The sequence below is a fragment of the Gossypium hirsutum genome, chromosome D01 (genome assembly GCF_007990345.1).
Source record: "Gossypium hirsutum isolate 1008001.06 chromosome D01, Gossypium_hirsutum_v2.1, whole genome shotgun sequence".
NCBI classification, from domain to species: Eukaryota; Viridiplantae; Streptophyta; class Magnoliopsida; order Malvales; family Malvaceae; genus Gossypium; species Gossypium hirsutum.
Genome location: NC_053437.1, coordinates 23,646,914 through 23,661,305, shown reverse-complemented (window position 1 = coordinate 23,661,305; position 14,392 = coordinate 23,646,914). Strand labels below are relative to the sequence as shown.

Sequence of the window (14,392 nt, the reverse complement as noted above, 5' to 3'; positions counted from 1 at the left end):
TTGATGCATTGGAGGCTTACATAATAACACGGTGAAATTTGAACTCAAATAGACCCACATACGATGCTCCAAGGTTAAATATGGTCAAATACAGGGTTAGGTTACGAATCTTTAGCTAAAATATCAACATAAGCAAGTTATCTCAAGACATGGAGCCCATGTCTTGAGACTCGAGACATGGAGCCCATGTCTTGAGACTCGAGACCTCTAAAACCAAGTTTTGGCTACTGACTTCCATGTCCCTAGTCACTAGGGCCATGTCTTAAGACTTTACCCTGTATGTCTCTAGACACTCCATGTCTTGAGACTCGAGACCTCTAAAACCAAATTTTGGCTACTGACTTCCATGTCCCTGGTCACTAGGGTCATGTCTTAAGACTTTACCCTGTATGTCTCTAGACACCCATGGTATGTCTCGAGAAATGTACCCAAAAATTTCCCCTAGGTACAAATTTGTTTATTTTGTCTCAAGACTTAAGCCCATTTTAATCATGGTGGGAGTGTTGAATCTTTTAACAAAATTCCAGACACTACAGCAAAACAGGTTTTTAACGGCGTTTATAGCGGCGCTTGAACCAAAAACGCCGTAAAAGTTGTACATTAGTGGCGCTAGTATAAAAACGTCGCAAAAGGTTAGAGCTATAGCGGCGTTTATGACAAAAACGCCGCAAAAGGTCAAGCATTAGTGGCGTTTCTAAAACAAATGTCGCTGTAGGTCGAGTATTAGCGGCGCTTTTTAAAAAACGCCGCTATAGATCAAGCATTAGTGATGCTTTTTGAAAAACGCTGCTATAGATCAAGCATTAGCGGTGCTTCTCGAAAAATGCCACTATAGATCGAGCATTAATGGGGCTTTTCAAAAAATGCCACAAAAAAGTTGAGCAAAACACGACGTTTGTTGTTGAGCTTTAGTGACATTAGCGGCGCTTTTTAAAAAATGCCACAATAGATTGAGCATTAGCGACGATTTTTGAAAAACGCCGCAAAAAAGTTGAGCAAAACGACGTCGTTTGTTATTGAGCTTTAGTGGCATTAGCAGCGCTTTTTAAAAAACACCGCAATAGATCGAGAATTAGCGGCGCTTTGTCAAAAAACGCTGCTATAGATAGAGCATTAGCGGTGCTTTTTGGAAAAACGCCATAAAAAAGTTGAGCAAAACAACGTCGTTTGTTGTTGAGCTTTAGTGGCATTAGCAGCACTTTTATAAAAAAATGCCGCAATAGATCGAGAATTAGTGACACTTGTGGAAAAAAACTGCTATAGATCGAGCATTAGCGGCGCTTTTCGCAAAATGCCTCAAAAAAGTTGAGAAAACGACGTCGTTTGTTGTTGAGCTTTAGTGGCATTAGCGGCGTTTTTGGTATAAATGCCGTAAAAAAATTATTTTATTTTAGGGTTTAGTATTTACGATTTAATGTCTATGGTTTAGGGTTTGAAGGTTTATGATATAATGTTTATTATTTTGGGATTAAAGTTTTGAGTTTAGGGTTTATAGTTTATAGTTTATAGTTTATGGTTTGGGGTTTATTATTTTATAGTTAGGGTCTTAGTATTGTTCATGGTTTTAGGGGTTAGGTTACTAGGGTTTAAGGGTTAGGGTTTTTGATAAAATGATAAAAAATCAATTTATTTTAGCGTTTAGGTAAGCAATAAGATTCTTTTTTAATTACTTTTGTCCCTTGTAATATATATTTAGGGTTTAAGGTTTAGGGTATAGGTTTATGATTTAGGGTTTAAGGTTTAAGGTTTATGATTTAGTGTTAAGAGTTTAGCGTTTATAGTTTTATGGTGTAGGTTTATGGTTTAATCTTTATTGTTTATGGTTTAGGGTTTAGAATTTAGGTTTTAGGGTTTAAAGTTTATAGTTTAGGGTCTAAAGGCTTAGGGTTTATGGTTTAGTGTTTAGGGTCTGATTTTAAACAAAACGGCGCAGTTTTGCTCCATGTATTCTCACCCATCATCCAAGTGGCCATCATGTATTCTTTTCGACAACTCATGCACTCTTTCATCCTCTTCTATTTATTATTTAACTAGTTTCTATATATTAATTAAAATACAGTTTATTTTTAATTTAATATTTAAAATCTTCAGAAAAAATTAATGTCACATAGAAAAAATTTGAAAGTAAAAACATAGAAAAACATATGTTAAAAATGGAAAAAATTAAAATACTATTATTTAAGATAATTTTAAAGTGTTTTGGGTATATGACTGATTAAATAATTTATTATTTAAAATAAATTAATATATTATTAATACATAAAATAATAAAATAATATATAACTATTATTAAAAGTATTAATACATATATAATTCAAAAAATATATTTCACATCATGCTAACATAACATCATTTGTATTATATTTAATGTCAATAAATAATTCAAAATTATGAAAATAAAAAAATTAAATTCAAAATAAAAATATATATAAAAAGTTCATAAAAATTCTAATAAATTAACATGAAGTACATGTGGACTATCATGTAGGTTGTCATGTTTAAAAATTTAACATTTTAGTTAGTATTCTTGTTGAAGAAAAGTCATTTTGACTCTTTTTCAAAAGGTTGATGGTTAAATTTGAAAAAGATTGAGGTCAAATTTAACTAAAAAAAGGAATAAGGGCCAAATTGATAAAATATGTAATATTAAGGGCTAAATTTTACATTATGCCAATAATAAATAACTAAGTTCGTGGTTTACTAGACAAAACTGTTAAGGGCAATACGCAACTAGACCTGTTCATGGGTCAGATTACCCGTCTAGGCCCGAAGGCCCGCTACAAATTTGGGAGGATTTGGGCAAAATATTAAGCATGAAAAATGTGCTTAGGAAAAAAAGTAGGCTGATTTAAAATCCTAGTGTATAAAAGGGTTATTGGGCTGAAAATGGTGATTTTGAGTTGGCTCTTGCCAAAATCCATTTCTTTTTCTCCTTTTTAGCCCAAATCTCGATCCTAGAAACCTTAGCCGGGATAATCTATTTATTAGATTTTCTTCCAAACCCTTACCTTATTTCACTACTGTTTGCCGCATCCAAGAAAGAGTTCTTACAGCCGTCCAAATAGGTCGTGTCATTCGAGCTCAGCATAAGGGTGTGGGTTCCGTCTTCAAGGCCCACACTTACCACCGCAAGGGTCTCGCCCGTTTTCGCAGCCTCAACTTCGGTGAACGAAACGGCTACCTCAAAAGCGTCGTCACCGATGTTATCTATGACCTAGGCCGCGATACGCCCTTAGCTCGCGTCGTGTTCCGTCACCCGTTCCGTTACAGGAAGCAGAAGGAACTATTCGTCGCCGCTGAGGGTATGTACACCAGACAGTTCGTGTACTGTGGTAAGAAGGCAACCCTTATGGTCGATTTATTTACTTTAATTATATGCCTTGTTTATGACAAAAGAGCTCTATAGAAGTGGTAAATGCTTAGAAATAGTGATCGTGCTTTAATTATCCATCGAAACACATGTATTGGTTTTAGTTTGACGAATAGTGTTCATTTAGCTTCTATTGGTTACTGGCCTTTACATGTTACATCCTTTTGTCTTTTTTACATAGTTATTGTCTTTTTTGGACATTCAAGGCTCATTTAAAATCGAAGTTCAAGAAGCTTAATCGACCCACTGGTCATCGCATGTCCATGCTCAGGTTCTTGATTTTCCTTTATAAAATTGGTTGTTTGATTTTTTTCTCTTTTTATATTGTTTCTTTTATTCTTCAATTGCAAAACAATGGTTTCCCAGTTGGTAAAGCACGAGCGCATTGAAACTACTGTTGCCAAGGTTCTTTTCTTTTAAGCATGTCTTTGATTTCCTAGGGTTTTGATGCGTTTCCTTACTTTGTTATATTGATTAATATTTCTAGTTCCTTTGCTTTTAAGTCCTTATTTCTGTTGTTGGGTTTCTCTTAACTGAGTCATTAAATCTGTGTTTTATTTGTTTTACCTGAATTTATCTAATTTCCTGTTTCTTTTAGCATTAAACTGTAAGTGGATTGTACATTTTATTAACTTTTTTTTATTGCTTATTTTGTTACAGGCAAAGGAGATTCGGCGACTTGGTGATAACATGGTACAGCTTGGGAAAGAGGTATTTTAATCAATTCTAACAAGTGTTTCCATGGTTGGGCAACATTGGAAAATTTTGCCTCCTTTCTAATGGTGACATGGTTAATGTTTTGTGTTAGTAAATGTGTGTTGTTACTCCATTAATTTCTAGGTGGTGTGGCATTTGTCTATTTGGTCTTGATATTCACTCTAGAAATTACTTAAGTAAATTAAGTTCTGTCAATTTATTGCCTCTGTGTTGAAGTAATTCATAGTTTCACAACTTGTTTGAAACAGAATTGCACTGGTAAAAGCGAAACATTTTAGGTTTAACAGTAAATCTAAAATAACAGAAGCACTAAGGATTAATTGTCCTGATGTTTTGTTGCGAAATACGTAGTGTTGATGTCCTGTATCCAATTATTGCCATCTTAATGGGGAAAATGTTAAAATAGCATGAAATTCTCATATAAGTCGCCTTCTGGAACATTCTGTCAAACTATTTTAACTGCAAATTTGGATGTGTCATGTTGTAGTTGTTTCCTATATCTTGTTTGTTACATTAATCTACGGTTCAAGGGAATATGTAGGATGATGATTAATGGTCTTGGTCTGGTTTCAGGTGTTTATGGTTTTTACATCCTAGGTAGGCATGTGGAACCTTTCTTAGTTGTTTCACCAGACATCTCTTCATAGGGCATCAAAAAATGATGTGATGGTCAGCAGAGTTTATGGTCATTAAGTATTAAAAGATTATCCATTTGCAAATTAATACATGTATTTTGTTGACATCTATCATTAAAGTAGGGGGGAGGTGGAGTTAACTCTGCCATTATATTATGCTAGTATTTCTTTTGATCAAATTTGATTTTCAACATTGCCTTGTTTCGTTTCAAAATTCTTCAAGGGTTCACATTTTGCAGCAAGGCATGCTGCTGCTTTTGTCCGAGAAGATGATGTTATTCACAAGCTATTTACAGAACTGGCATATCGATACAAGTGAATTCTCTTACCTATTTCTTTCTTTGTTATTTATGGTTGTCATATTGATTTAATCCAATGTGTTACAGAGACAGGGCAAGTGGATATACAAGACTGCTTCGAACTCGCATCCGAGTTGGTGATGTTGCCCCAATGGCCTATATAGAGTAATAATACTATCTATTTTGCTAACTGCAAGCCCATTTTTCTTCAAACTTGAATGGTTATGCCTGTATTAGTTCTCATGCAAAAACCAAACTTGAAACTGAATTAACCAAGCTCAGCTCTAAATCAATTAACTGAAACTTTTTAGCTGAATTTCTTCAAAAAGTACGACGCACTCCAGCTACAGCTTTAGAATATGATGAAGATGTTTCAGCAGTCGCAAAATTTTCCATCTTAGACATTTGTTTTCTTATTGTAAGAATATTTTTAACATTTTAACTTTTAACATTATTGTAAGAATATTTTGAATTATACTTCAGTTATCAATTTATATCATATATCTTTCTTTGAATTTGAAGTATTATTTTGATTTGTTGTTTTTGGTTAGATTTATGCTACAAGAAGGGTTGTATATGGATGAAAATTGAATGTTACAAATCTGCTAAAGTTAGTGGCGTTTTTCCATAAACGCCGCTAATTATCATGCTCTTTAATGGTGGCGGTTGTGAAAAAAATCGCTAAAAGTCATTTTCTATAGTGGCGTTTGTGATAAAAGCGCCGCTAAAGGTCATACTCTTTACCGGCGTTTGTGATAAAAGCGCCGTTAAAGGTCATGTTTTTTAGCAGCGTTTGTGATAAAGCACCAGTAAAGGTCATGTTCTTTACTGGCGTCTGTGATAAAGCACCAGTTAAAGTAGGATTCACAGAAGGTCAATCACGAATGTTTCTAATTGAAGGGTCATTATATGGCGTACTCAACCAAATGTTACTTTTACAAACCATCCCCAATGGAGGATCCTCGTCAAGTTGGCTCTTGTTGTCCAATGTGCCCCTATCAAAGTGGGTATAAGAATTAGCAATTAAGTTTCCAGCATACATTGTTTCTTAGCTCTTCATCTTCTCATTTTTGTTTACAATTCCCCCATTGCAACCATTTTCTACTTATATTTCTCTCAGCAAAAATTCAAAGCTGCTCTTTCGGTTTCTTTTCCCCCCTTTGATTTCTGCTTTATTTCTCCCTTTTTTTTACGTTGATTTCCACTTTCGTTCTCTTTTTCTTCAATCCCCATCTCTTTTGTTTTCTTTCAATTGAAAAAAAAAACTTAATTCTTGTTTATTTCGACTTTGTAAAAGGGAAAAGAAAACTCTCATTAATTTCTTCATCTACGTTCCAGTTCCTTTTCTTTTTGCTTGAGTTGAAGCTCCATTTATTTTAAAGGAAAAAAAACGAAAGAAAAAGCATCAGCAGGTCTTAATTAATCTTGTGATTGAATCTATTTGAGGTAAGTTTCGAGATACGAATCTGTTATTTATTCTCGTTAAGGAGTAAAATAGTTTCCAAAACACAGGAGGCATCATGTGATGGTTCTGAGCATGAGCTGGAGGAGGTTGGAATATTGGAAGGCCAAAATTGTTGCTGGTTCGTCGGTGTCAGACCAGAATTGGACAAGCTCAGTGGTGGCATCTGCACTTGCGTTTACTGTCAGATCCGAGATGTAGCAGAGCGCGTCAGTCAACCCGCAACCACTGTCACCGGCCATTGCCTACGCTAAAATAATACATGAGCTATGTCTAGAACATCACAATGCAGTTAGATCATTCAAGCATTAACTAATTGGTCGAGAGATCTATTTCGTTTCTAAAGAGTTACAAGGATCTAAAGTATAAAATGCAAATTTTCTCTAAAGATATTCGATTAAATTTAACAAATGAAAACCAATAACTATCGCCATGGAAGAAACCAAACCTCTAATGAGAAACATCAACTGTTCTTGCATGCGAATTCAACTCGAATATTTCTACCGTCCAGTACCTAGAAACAACCATGATACGTAAAAAATACATCAAAACCCAATTGCTCCTTTATTACAAATATACGAGGTAATAGTTATAATACGGTTAATGGTTAAATTTTGCTATTATTCCCTGTACTCGGTAAAAGTTGTGGATTTAATCCCTGTACTTCTTTTGGGTCTTTTTTTGTCCAATGTACTTTCCAAATTTTAACATATTATCATATAATTCCGTGTACTTTTTTTTGGGTCTTTTTTTGTCCAATGTACTTTCCAAATTTTAACATATTATCATATAATATCATGTCAGCTTATTATTTCCATGTATTATTTTCTAAAAATTTAGTTAATAGATTAACGACAGTCATTTGCGTTAAAGACCGAATTTTCAAAAATCGAAAAGTACAAAGACTTAGAATAATCCAATTGGAGAAAACAAACTAAACCTACAATTGTATAAAAAGTAAAGGACTAATAGTTGAATTTAACGAAACAAATTTCTGTTATTGTTAGGGATCAAGATTAAAATTTCAAAATTTGAAAAGTAGACTAAAATTGATCAAATAAAAGTTCAGGGAATAAATCCATAGCTTTCACAAAGTACAGGCACTAATAGCAGAATTTAACCTAGAGTTAATGAATTAATTACTTGAAACACACCTTGGAATGCATCTCCTTAAAAGCTACCTTGGCTGAAGCATCAGAAGTGAATCGCACAAATCCATACCCTCTCGATTTCCCACTCACGTGATGAGCGATGACTCGAACTGCTAAAGCCCCCAACATGTTCTTAATGCCGTAAAGCACAAATTCTTGTCAAAATAAACAAGTATCCAAGAAATTTACCTTCAATGATTTCACCATATTTTTCAAAAGCATTCTTCAAAACAGTCTCATTGGTATCATATGAAAGCCCTGCAATTAATAAACTTATCGCAAATCAATTATATAATGGTAAAATAAGCTAATTTCTTGCGATAGTTCTCAACATAGACTCAAAAAAATATCGCAGGTTAAATACTAAGGAAAAAGAAAAGAGTAATAGAATTTTGTGACCTCCAACGAATAATTTTGAGCAAGAATTGCGAGCCCAGAGTGATCTAGCTAATGAGTTTTTATGAAGAACACGAATCATCCCATTTATGGCCTGCATTACTTCATATGATTCAATCTGACGATACGGTCGAGAGCTGACAAGTAGGCACTCAACGACCAAGTTGAGAATTAAACTTTCATAAGCATTCCATCAAATATCTGGCCTGCAAACTTATTATTACCAATTTTGAACGTAAATGAGAAAGCCCAAAGGGGGAGGAAATGGATTGAAACGGAACATGACTCCGGTTCCCTAAAAAACCCACTTCATCCATCCTTCCAAACAAGATTGATTTTATCTAGATTTCACCGCCAATAAGATTGTTACCTGGAAGGAAAAATAGCTGCCGCGCGTGGATAGATAAGAGGCGAGTTAAGGTTTGGGCATGGTTTTTATGATGGGCAGAGTGAAGAAGACGGATTGTTTCTAGGGCTGGTGCTGGGGAGACAGAAGCATGACAAAATAGCCCAATAAACTCAACATTATCTACATGGGCCGTGTAAGAGGCGTTGATGGGTCCTGTTTTGAAGCCTCTTTTTATATTGTATAAACTTAGAGTTTTTTTTTTTAGTTTTTTTTCTCTTTTACCAACTAGGAATTTAGTATATTTAATTAGAGATGTTCACAGTTCGGTCGGAGGTCAGTTAATGATTTTTTACAATTTCAATTATTGACTAATTCAGTTTGAAACCAGGTAATTAATCAAATTAACCAATTAACCAAAATATTTGTTGTTTTCAAGACTTATGTAGTGCTTGGTTGTTAACTTTCAAGACTTTTTATTTGTTATTTTCACCTCCATTTAAAGTTCTTTGAACTATTAAATAAAAGAAAATGAACATTAGCAATGTATTTTTTTATATGTTTTATACTTTTTTTAACCAAAAGATAAAAATATATAAATTTCGATTAATTCGGTTAATCTACCGAATTAACTGAAATATTTCAATTTAGTTAATGTATTTGAAAAAAGTTTCGGTTCAGTTAACGATTAAATATTCTTACATTTCGGATAATTCGATTAATAGTAATTCGGTTCGAGTATTAATCAAATTGACTGTTTGAATACCCTTATATTCAATGCTTAACTAACAAGCCATGCGTACAGTGATAAGATACATCGCACTCTTAAGGGAGATTGTAAATTCGAATCTTAAAAACGTTATTATTAGAAGAAACAACAATAAACCTTGAATATAAACAATAAAATGGATATAAAGAATATAAATTGAGTATTAGCTTTATTGACATCGGCATCGTTACCAGTGCAAAGGATGTAAGTTCGAGTGTGCTGAAGCGCATTATCCTCCGATTTAAGGGTTGGAAAGGACTATGGATAGTTATATATATTGTATCAAAAAAGAACCAAATATGATAAGAACCATATAATTTATCTCGTTGATGTGGTGATATAAAATTATTAATTTTTTTACTTACACAGTATTATAAAAATTTTAGAAAACTATAGTAAAATTATTAAAATTTTATAAAGAATTATAAAAATAATAAAAAATAGTTTATTATTTTTAATTGATTTTTAATTGTCTTTATTGTTTAATAAAAAAAATAACAGAATATTTTATTAAATATGGTATTAAAGCTACAAAGTTCGGCTTTAATGCTCAAAGTTGTAAGTTATTTTTAAAATAATATTTATAAAATTTGCTACACTAACATTACATTTGGTTCATTATGAACTGTAATTAGTAATTCAATTATTTAATTGAATAGAATAGAATGGAATCAAATAGAACAGTAATAATATTCTTGTGTTTGGTTAAATAGAATAGAGATGTAATAACATAAGAAAAAAAATTGAAATGACCAGAGTACCTTTAATAAATTTTTTTTAGATAGATGATTATTGTTATTGTTATTAAATTTTAATAGGATTATTATCAAATATATTTTAATAAAAACAAATATTTTAATCATATATTTAATAAAATTATCATTAAATATAATTTTTTAAAAATATAATATATAATTTAATAACATTCTTAATATAATTATTATTAAAATATGAATTAATAAAAATAATATATAGCCTACTTTATTATTTTTAAATTTCAATGCATATTTAATATGATAGAATATCATTAGCAAAACAAATAATTTAATTATCCTCTAAACTAAAAAACAAAAGATTAGAAGTAATAAATAGCTTGAGAATTATATTTTACATCCAAACATAATGTTCATACATTAACAAAAAGTTACATGATGTCATTAGCTTATATGCCATAATCTATATGTTAAATTTTATAGCATCAAAAAGTTACAACAATACGTGGCATTCTCACCCATTCCAGTCTGTGTCATTATACCATCCAAATATTTACATATACAAAAAGTTATCAAAACATCATCAACACCATCAACACAACCGTGGTTTTTAATGGGTAGAAATAAATCTTCTCACCCAATCCAATTGCACAGAAGAAGGTAAATTGAAGAAAACCAGCATTTGCTTTGGATAGACTACAATTTTTCTCAATGCATGAAAGCGTTCATCCTCAGTTAATCCTTCTACTTCACATAAGGTCTGATATAATTTTTGGACATTTTCTTGAATGACCATTTCTAGCTTTTGCTGTGTAACACTCTTATCCCGTCTCCATTGTCGGATTAGAGTTATGGAGTATTACATCAAATAACGAAATAATTAACAACTTAAAACTTACCATTATTAATTTAAATGTAAACAATCAAATCATTTATTAAACATGGAAAACATACACTTAAAGACCTTAAATTAAATTTAAAAGACCTAAATGTGAATTTCAATTACTTAAAAGCCCTATTACATGCCATTTATAACCATTTGCCAAAGTAACCAAAAACTACCAAAATGATGGATGGATGGATAGTTTCATTGAGCTTTGACGAAATTCCAACTAATCGATCTTTCCGATGATCTACAAGACAAAAGAAATAACTATATAAACAACTAGTGTTTAGTAAGCTCGTATAAAGGAAACTTAAACTTACCGAATATAATACGATTAATTCAAGCATAGTTTCATTAATTCATGAGAAAACTTTCCTTTCCTAAACACATCACTTTAGAAAGTTAATACTTGTATAGATGAGCACATAAATTCAAGCTAAGCATGTAACATCTCTTAACAGCTATTTCAAATACATGTTTTATCCATTAAGAACTTGTAAACATCCTTTTCAATTTAAATACATATACCAAAATTTTCCATATCATCTTATGACAACATAACCCTTTTCATAAACCTATACATTCGGTTTAACCTTAATCACCCGTTGAACCAAATAGAATGTCATTGGATACTCAGGAAATGCTCACACGAGCTGTGACTATATCATGTAACTGTATATTGTCGCACGAGTTGTGAAATGGGTCTGCTCATACGAGTTGTGGGTTGGAATGTTAAATTACATGATGCTGCTCACACGAGCTATAGAGAATTCGCAACAAATGCAGGACCTCAGCCATCGGTAGAACATCCAAGACCAACACCCGAAACCGTATAACCCCTAATGGCATGTCATTGGTATCTTAAGTATTCACAAGGTTCAAAGAGGACCATTTTACATATCCAAGTCTCTTATTTACATTGCATTGTACTAGTTCATACATACTTCATGAAATACACATTTTTCAATTACAACATTCATTTTAATAGGTATCACAACATAATCCATTATACCAAAAGCATTGTACAACTATCAATCTATATTATTCATAGAATAATATTTAAAAAGAAATACAACATTCAAAACTTCAATTAATAAGTTTAATCTTTATACGAACTTACCTCAACTACAACAGTTGCAAAAACAAAGTCGACGACTACTCCGAGACCTTAACTTTTCCTCAATTTGTGTCCATTTGAGTCGTTTATGCAATTTAGTCCCAGCACTTATATAATTAATTTATACTTATAAACCCCTTTTATTAATAATTTATAAAATTACCCCAACATTTTAACCTTTATGCAATTTAGTCCCTAAACCTGAAACTCACAAATTAACCACAATCAATGAAAAACCAAGCTAGCCGATTTTTCCTAGTGTCTATTACAAACCATTTCTTTCATCAATTCACCCTATTTTCATTGAATTTCACTATTTCTCAAATAGGTCCCTGAACATTAAAATTATCAAAAGTCACTTAACAAAATACTTATATTTAACTACCAACCTTAATAATCTATCAACTAAATTCACAAACACTTACATTCATTCATGGAAAGTCCCTAAAATTTTAACAATTTTACAAATTGAACCCTAAGTTAGCTAGATTAAGCTAAAACGATAACAAAAACATAAAAATCATTAAAAACAGAACTAAAAAACATACCATGCAAAGAAAACACCATAGAAGAAAGCTTCACTTCTCTACAATGGTATTTGGTTTGTAAAACAAAAAGAAAAGGAAGATGATGATGATGATACTATTTTTATATCTTTTAATTTAATTTCAAATTAGTTATTTACTAACTTAACCTTTTAAAATCATTAAAATTACATCAAAACCAATCCATATTTATCCACTAACTAAAGACATGGTATTTTTACCCATTAAGTCCGTTAATTTTCCTTTCCATATCTATTTAACTCATTTAACTAATAAACATCAACTTTTGCATCTTTTACAATTTAGTCTTTTTTACTTAATTAACTATTTAAACCTTAAAATTTCTTAACCAAATTTTAATATAAACTTAATAAATACTCAAAAATATTAAATAAATAATATTTAGTAACTCGTTTATTAGAGTTGTGGTCCCAAAACTATTATTTCTGACACTACTGAAAACGAGCTGTTACAACTCCCCCTAAAGGAATTTTCGTCCCTGAAAATCTTACCAAAGAATAGGTTTAGGTATTGCATTCTCATAGACGCTTCCGGTTCCTAGGTAGCTTCTTCAACTCTGTGATGGTTCCAAAGAACCTTAACTAATGCCACACATTTATTTCTTAACTCTTTAACTTCCCAAGCCAAAATTTTAACTGGTTCCTCACCATACAACATATTAGGTTGTATTTCTACATCAACTGGAAAAACCACATGCGAGGGATTAGGTCTGTATCGTTTCAACATCCATACGTTGAAAACATTATGAATTTTCTCTCATTTTGACGATAACGCCAAACGATAAGCTACCGACCCAATTCTTTCAATAACTTCATACAAACCAATGAAATGAGGACTAAGCTTTCCTTTTCAGCCAAAACGGAGAACTTTTCTCTAAGACGATACTTTCAAAAATACTTTATCGCCAACTTGAAATTGGATGTCTTTTCTTTTCAAATCAGTATATGATTTATGACGGTCGGAAGCAGCTTTCAAAAAATATCGTATCACTTTCACTTTTTCTTTGGTTTCACGGATTAAATCGATTCCCAAAAGCTTTTTCTCACTCAATTCTGTCCTGTACAATGGTGTTTTACACCTTCAACCATACAAAGCTTCGTATGGGGCCATTTTAATACTTGAATGATAATTGTTATTATACATGAATTCAACTAAAGAAAGAAATTTTTCCCAGCTAGCTTCAAATTTAAGAATACAACAACAGAGCATATCCTCGAGTATTTGAATCACTCGCTCTGACTGGTTGTCTATCTACGAGTTAAACGCTGTACTGAAAGATAATTTAGTGCCCAAAGCTTCATTTAATTTACTCCAAAATCTAGAAGTAAATCACTGATCCCGATCAGAGATAATCGACACTGGCACACCATGTAGTTTGACTATCTCAAAAACATATAACTCTGCCAACTTCTCAAGTGAATAATCCCTACGTACTGGAATGAAATGTGCAAATTTAGTCAAACGATCTGCAATAACCCAAATGACATCTCTCTTTCTTGGAGATAACGGTAACCTCGACATGAAATCTATAGTAACCCGCTCGCACTTCCATTTTGGAATCATAACAGGTTGTAGCAATCTAAAAGGTATCAGATGCTCGACTTTAGCTTGCTGACAAATTAAACATTTTGATACAGATTTTGAGATCTCTCGCTTCATACCTGGCCACCAGTACATCTGTTTTAAGTCATTGTACATTTTATTACTACAAGGATGAATTGAGTAACTACTACTGTGAGCTTCTTGCAAAATCTTCTGTTTAACTTTTGAACTTTTTGGAACACATAACATATTTCAGAAATATAAACTATCATCAGTATCAACATGAATTTTTGAATCCGATAACTTACTAATCTATTCTCGTTTAGCAACTAAATCAGGATAATTTTCCCGAGCTTTGCAGATCTGTTGTAGAAACATTGGTTTGGCTTTTAATTTAGCTAAAATGGAACCGTCATCAACAAG

General features: G+C 32.2%; 2 protein-coding genes across 10 annotated transcripts; one reads left to right on the top strand and one right to left on the bottom strand.

The window, feature by feature from the left end:
- The first annotated feature begins 2,979 nt into the window (after positions 1-2,979).
- On the top strand, positions 2,980-5,531 carry LOC107922633 (50S ribosomal protein L17). Of its 3 annotated transcripts, none has more exons than XM_016852753.2 (6): positions 2,980-3,332; positions 3,552-3,641; positions 3,721-3,775; positions 4,031-4,081; positions 4,946-5,037; positions 5,109-5,531. In XM_016852753.2, the coding sequence occupies exons 2-6, from the start codon at positions 3,628-3,630 to the stop codon at positions 5,188-5,190; spliced, it is 294 nt and encodes a 97-aa protein (XP_016708242.1). In that variant the 5' UTR covers positions 2,980-3,332; positions 3,552-3,627; the 3' UTR covers positions 5,191-5,531. The 3 variants fall into 3 exon arrangements, with proteins under 3 accessions (XP_016708242.1, XP_016708243.1, XP_016708244.1); XM_016852754.2 differs by having other exon boundaries at positions 2,983-3,332; positions 3,577-3,641; XM_016852755.2 differs by having other exon boundaries at positions 2,984-3,641; positions 4,962-5,037.
- A 905-nt stretch (positions 5,532-6,436) lies between these two features.
- On the bottom strand, positions 6,437-8,563 carry LOC107921296 (glycine-rich RNA-binding protein 4, mitochondrial). 7 transcript variants are annotated; one of them, XM_016851173.2, is made up of 6 exons: positions 8,401-8,563; positions 8,034-8,243; positions 7,824-7,892; positions 7,638-7,747; positions 6,932-6,997; positions 6,437-6,733 (listed from the first exon to the last, which is right to left on the bottom strand). In XM_016851173.2, exons 2-5 carry the CDS (start codon positions 8,128-8,130, stop codon positions 6,947-6,949), a joined length of 327 nt encoding a protein of 108 aa, XP_016706662.1. In that variant the 5' UTR covers positions 8,131-8,243; positions 8,401-8,563; the 3' UTR covers positions 6,437-6,733; positions 6,932-6,946. The 7 variants fall into 7 exon arrangements, with proteins under 7 accessions (XP_016706662.1, XP_016706660.1, XP_040943737.1 ...); XM_016851171.2 differs by having other exon boundaries at positions 6,437-6,728; positions 8,401-8,561; XM_041087803.1 differs by having other exon boundaries at positions 7,638-7,744; positions 8,401-8,561.
- Between the last annotated feature and the right edge of the window lie 5,829 nt (positions 8,564-14,392).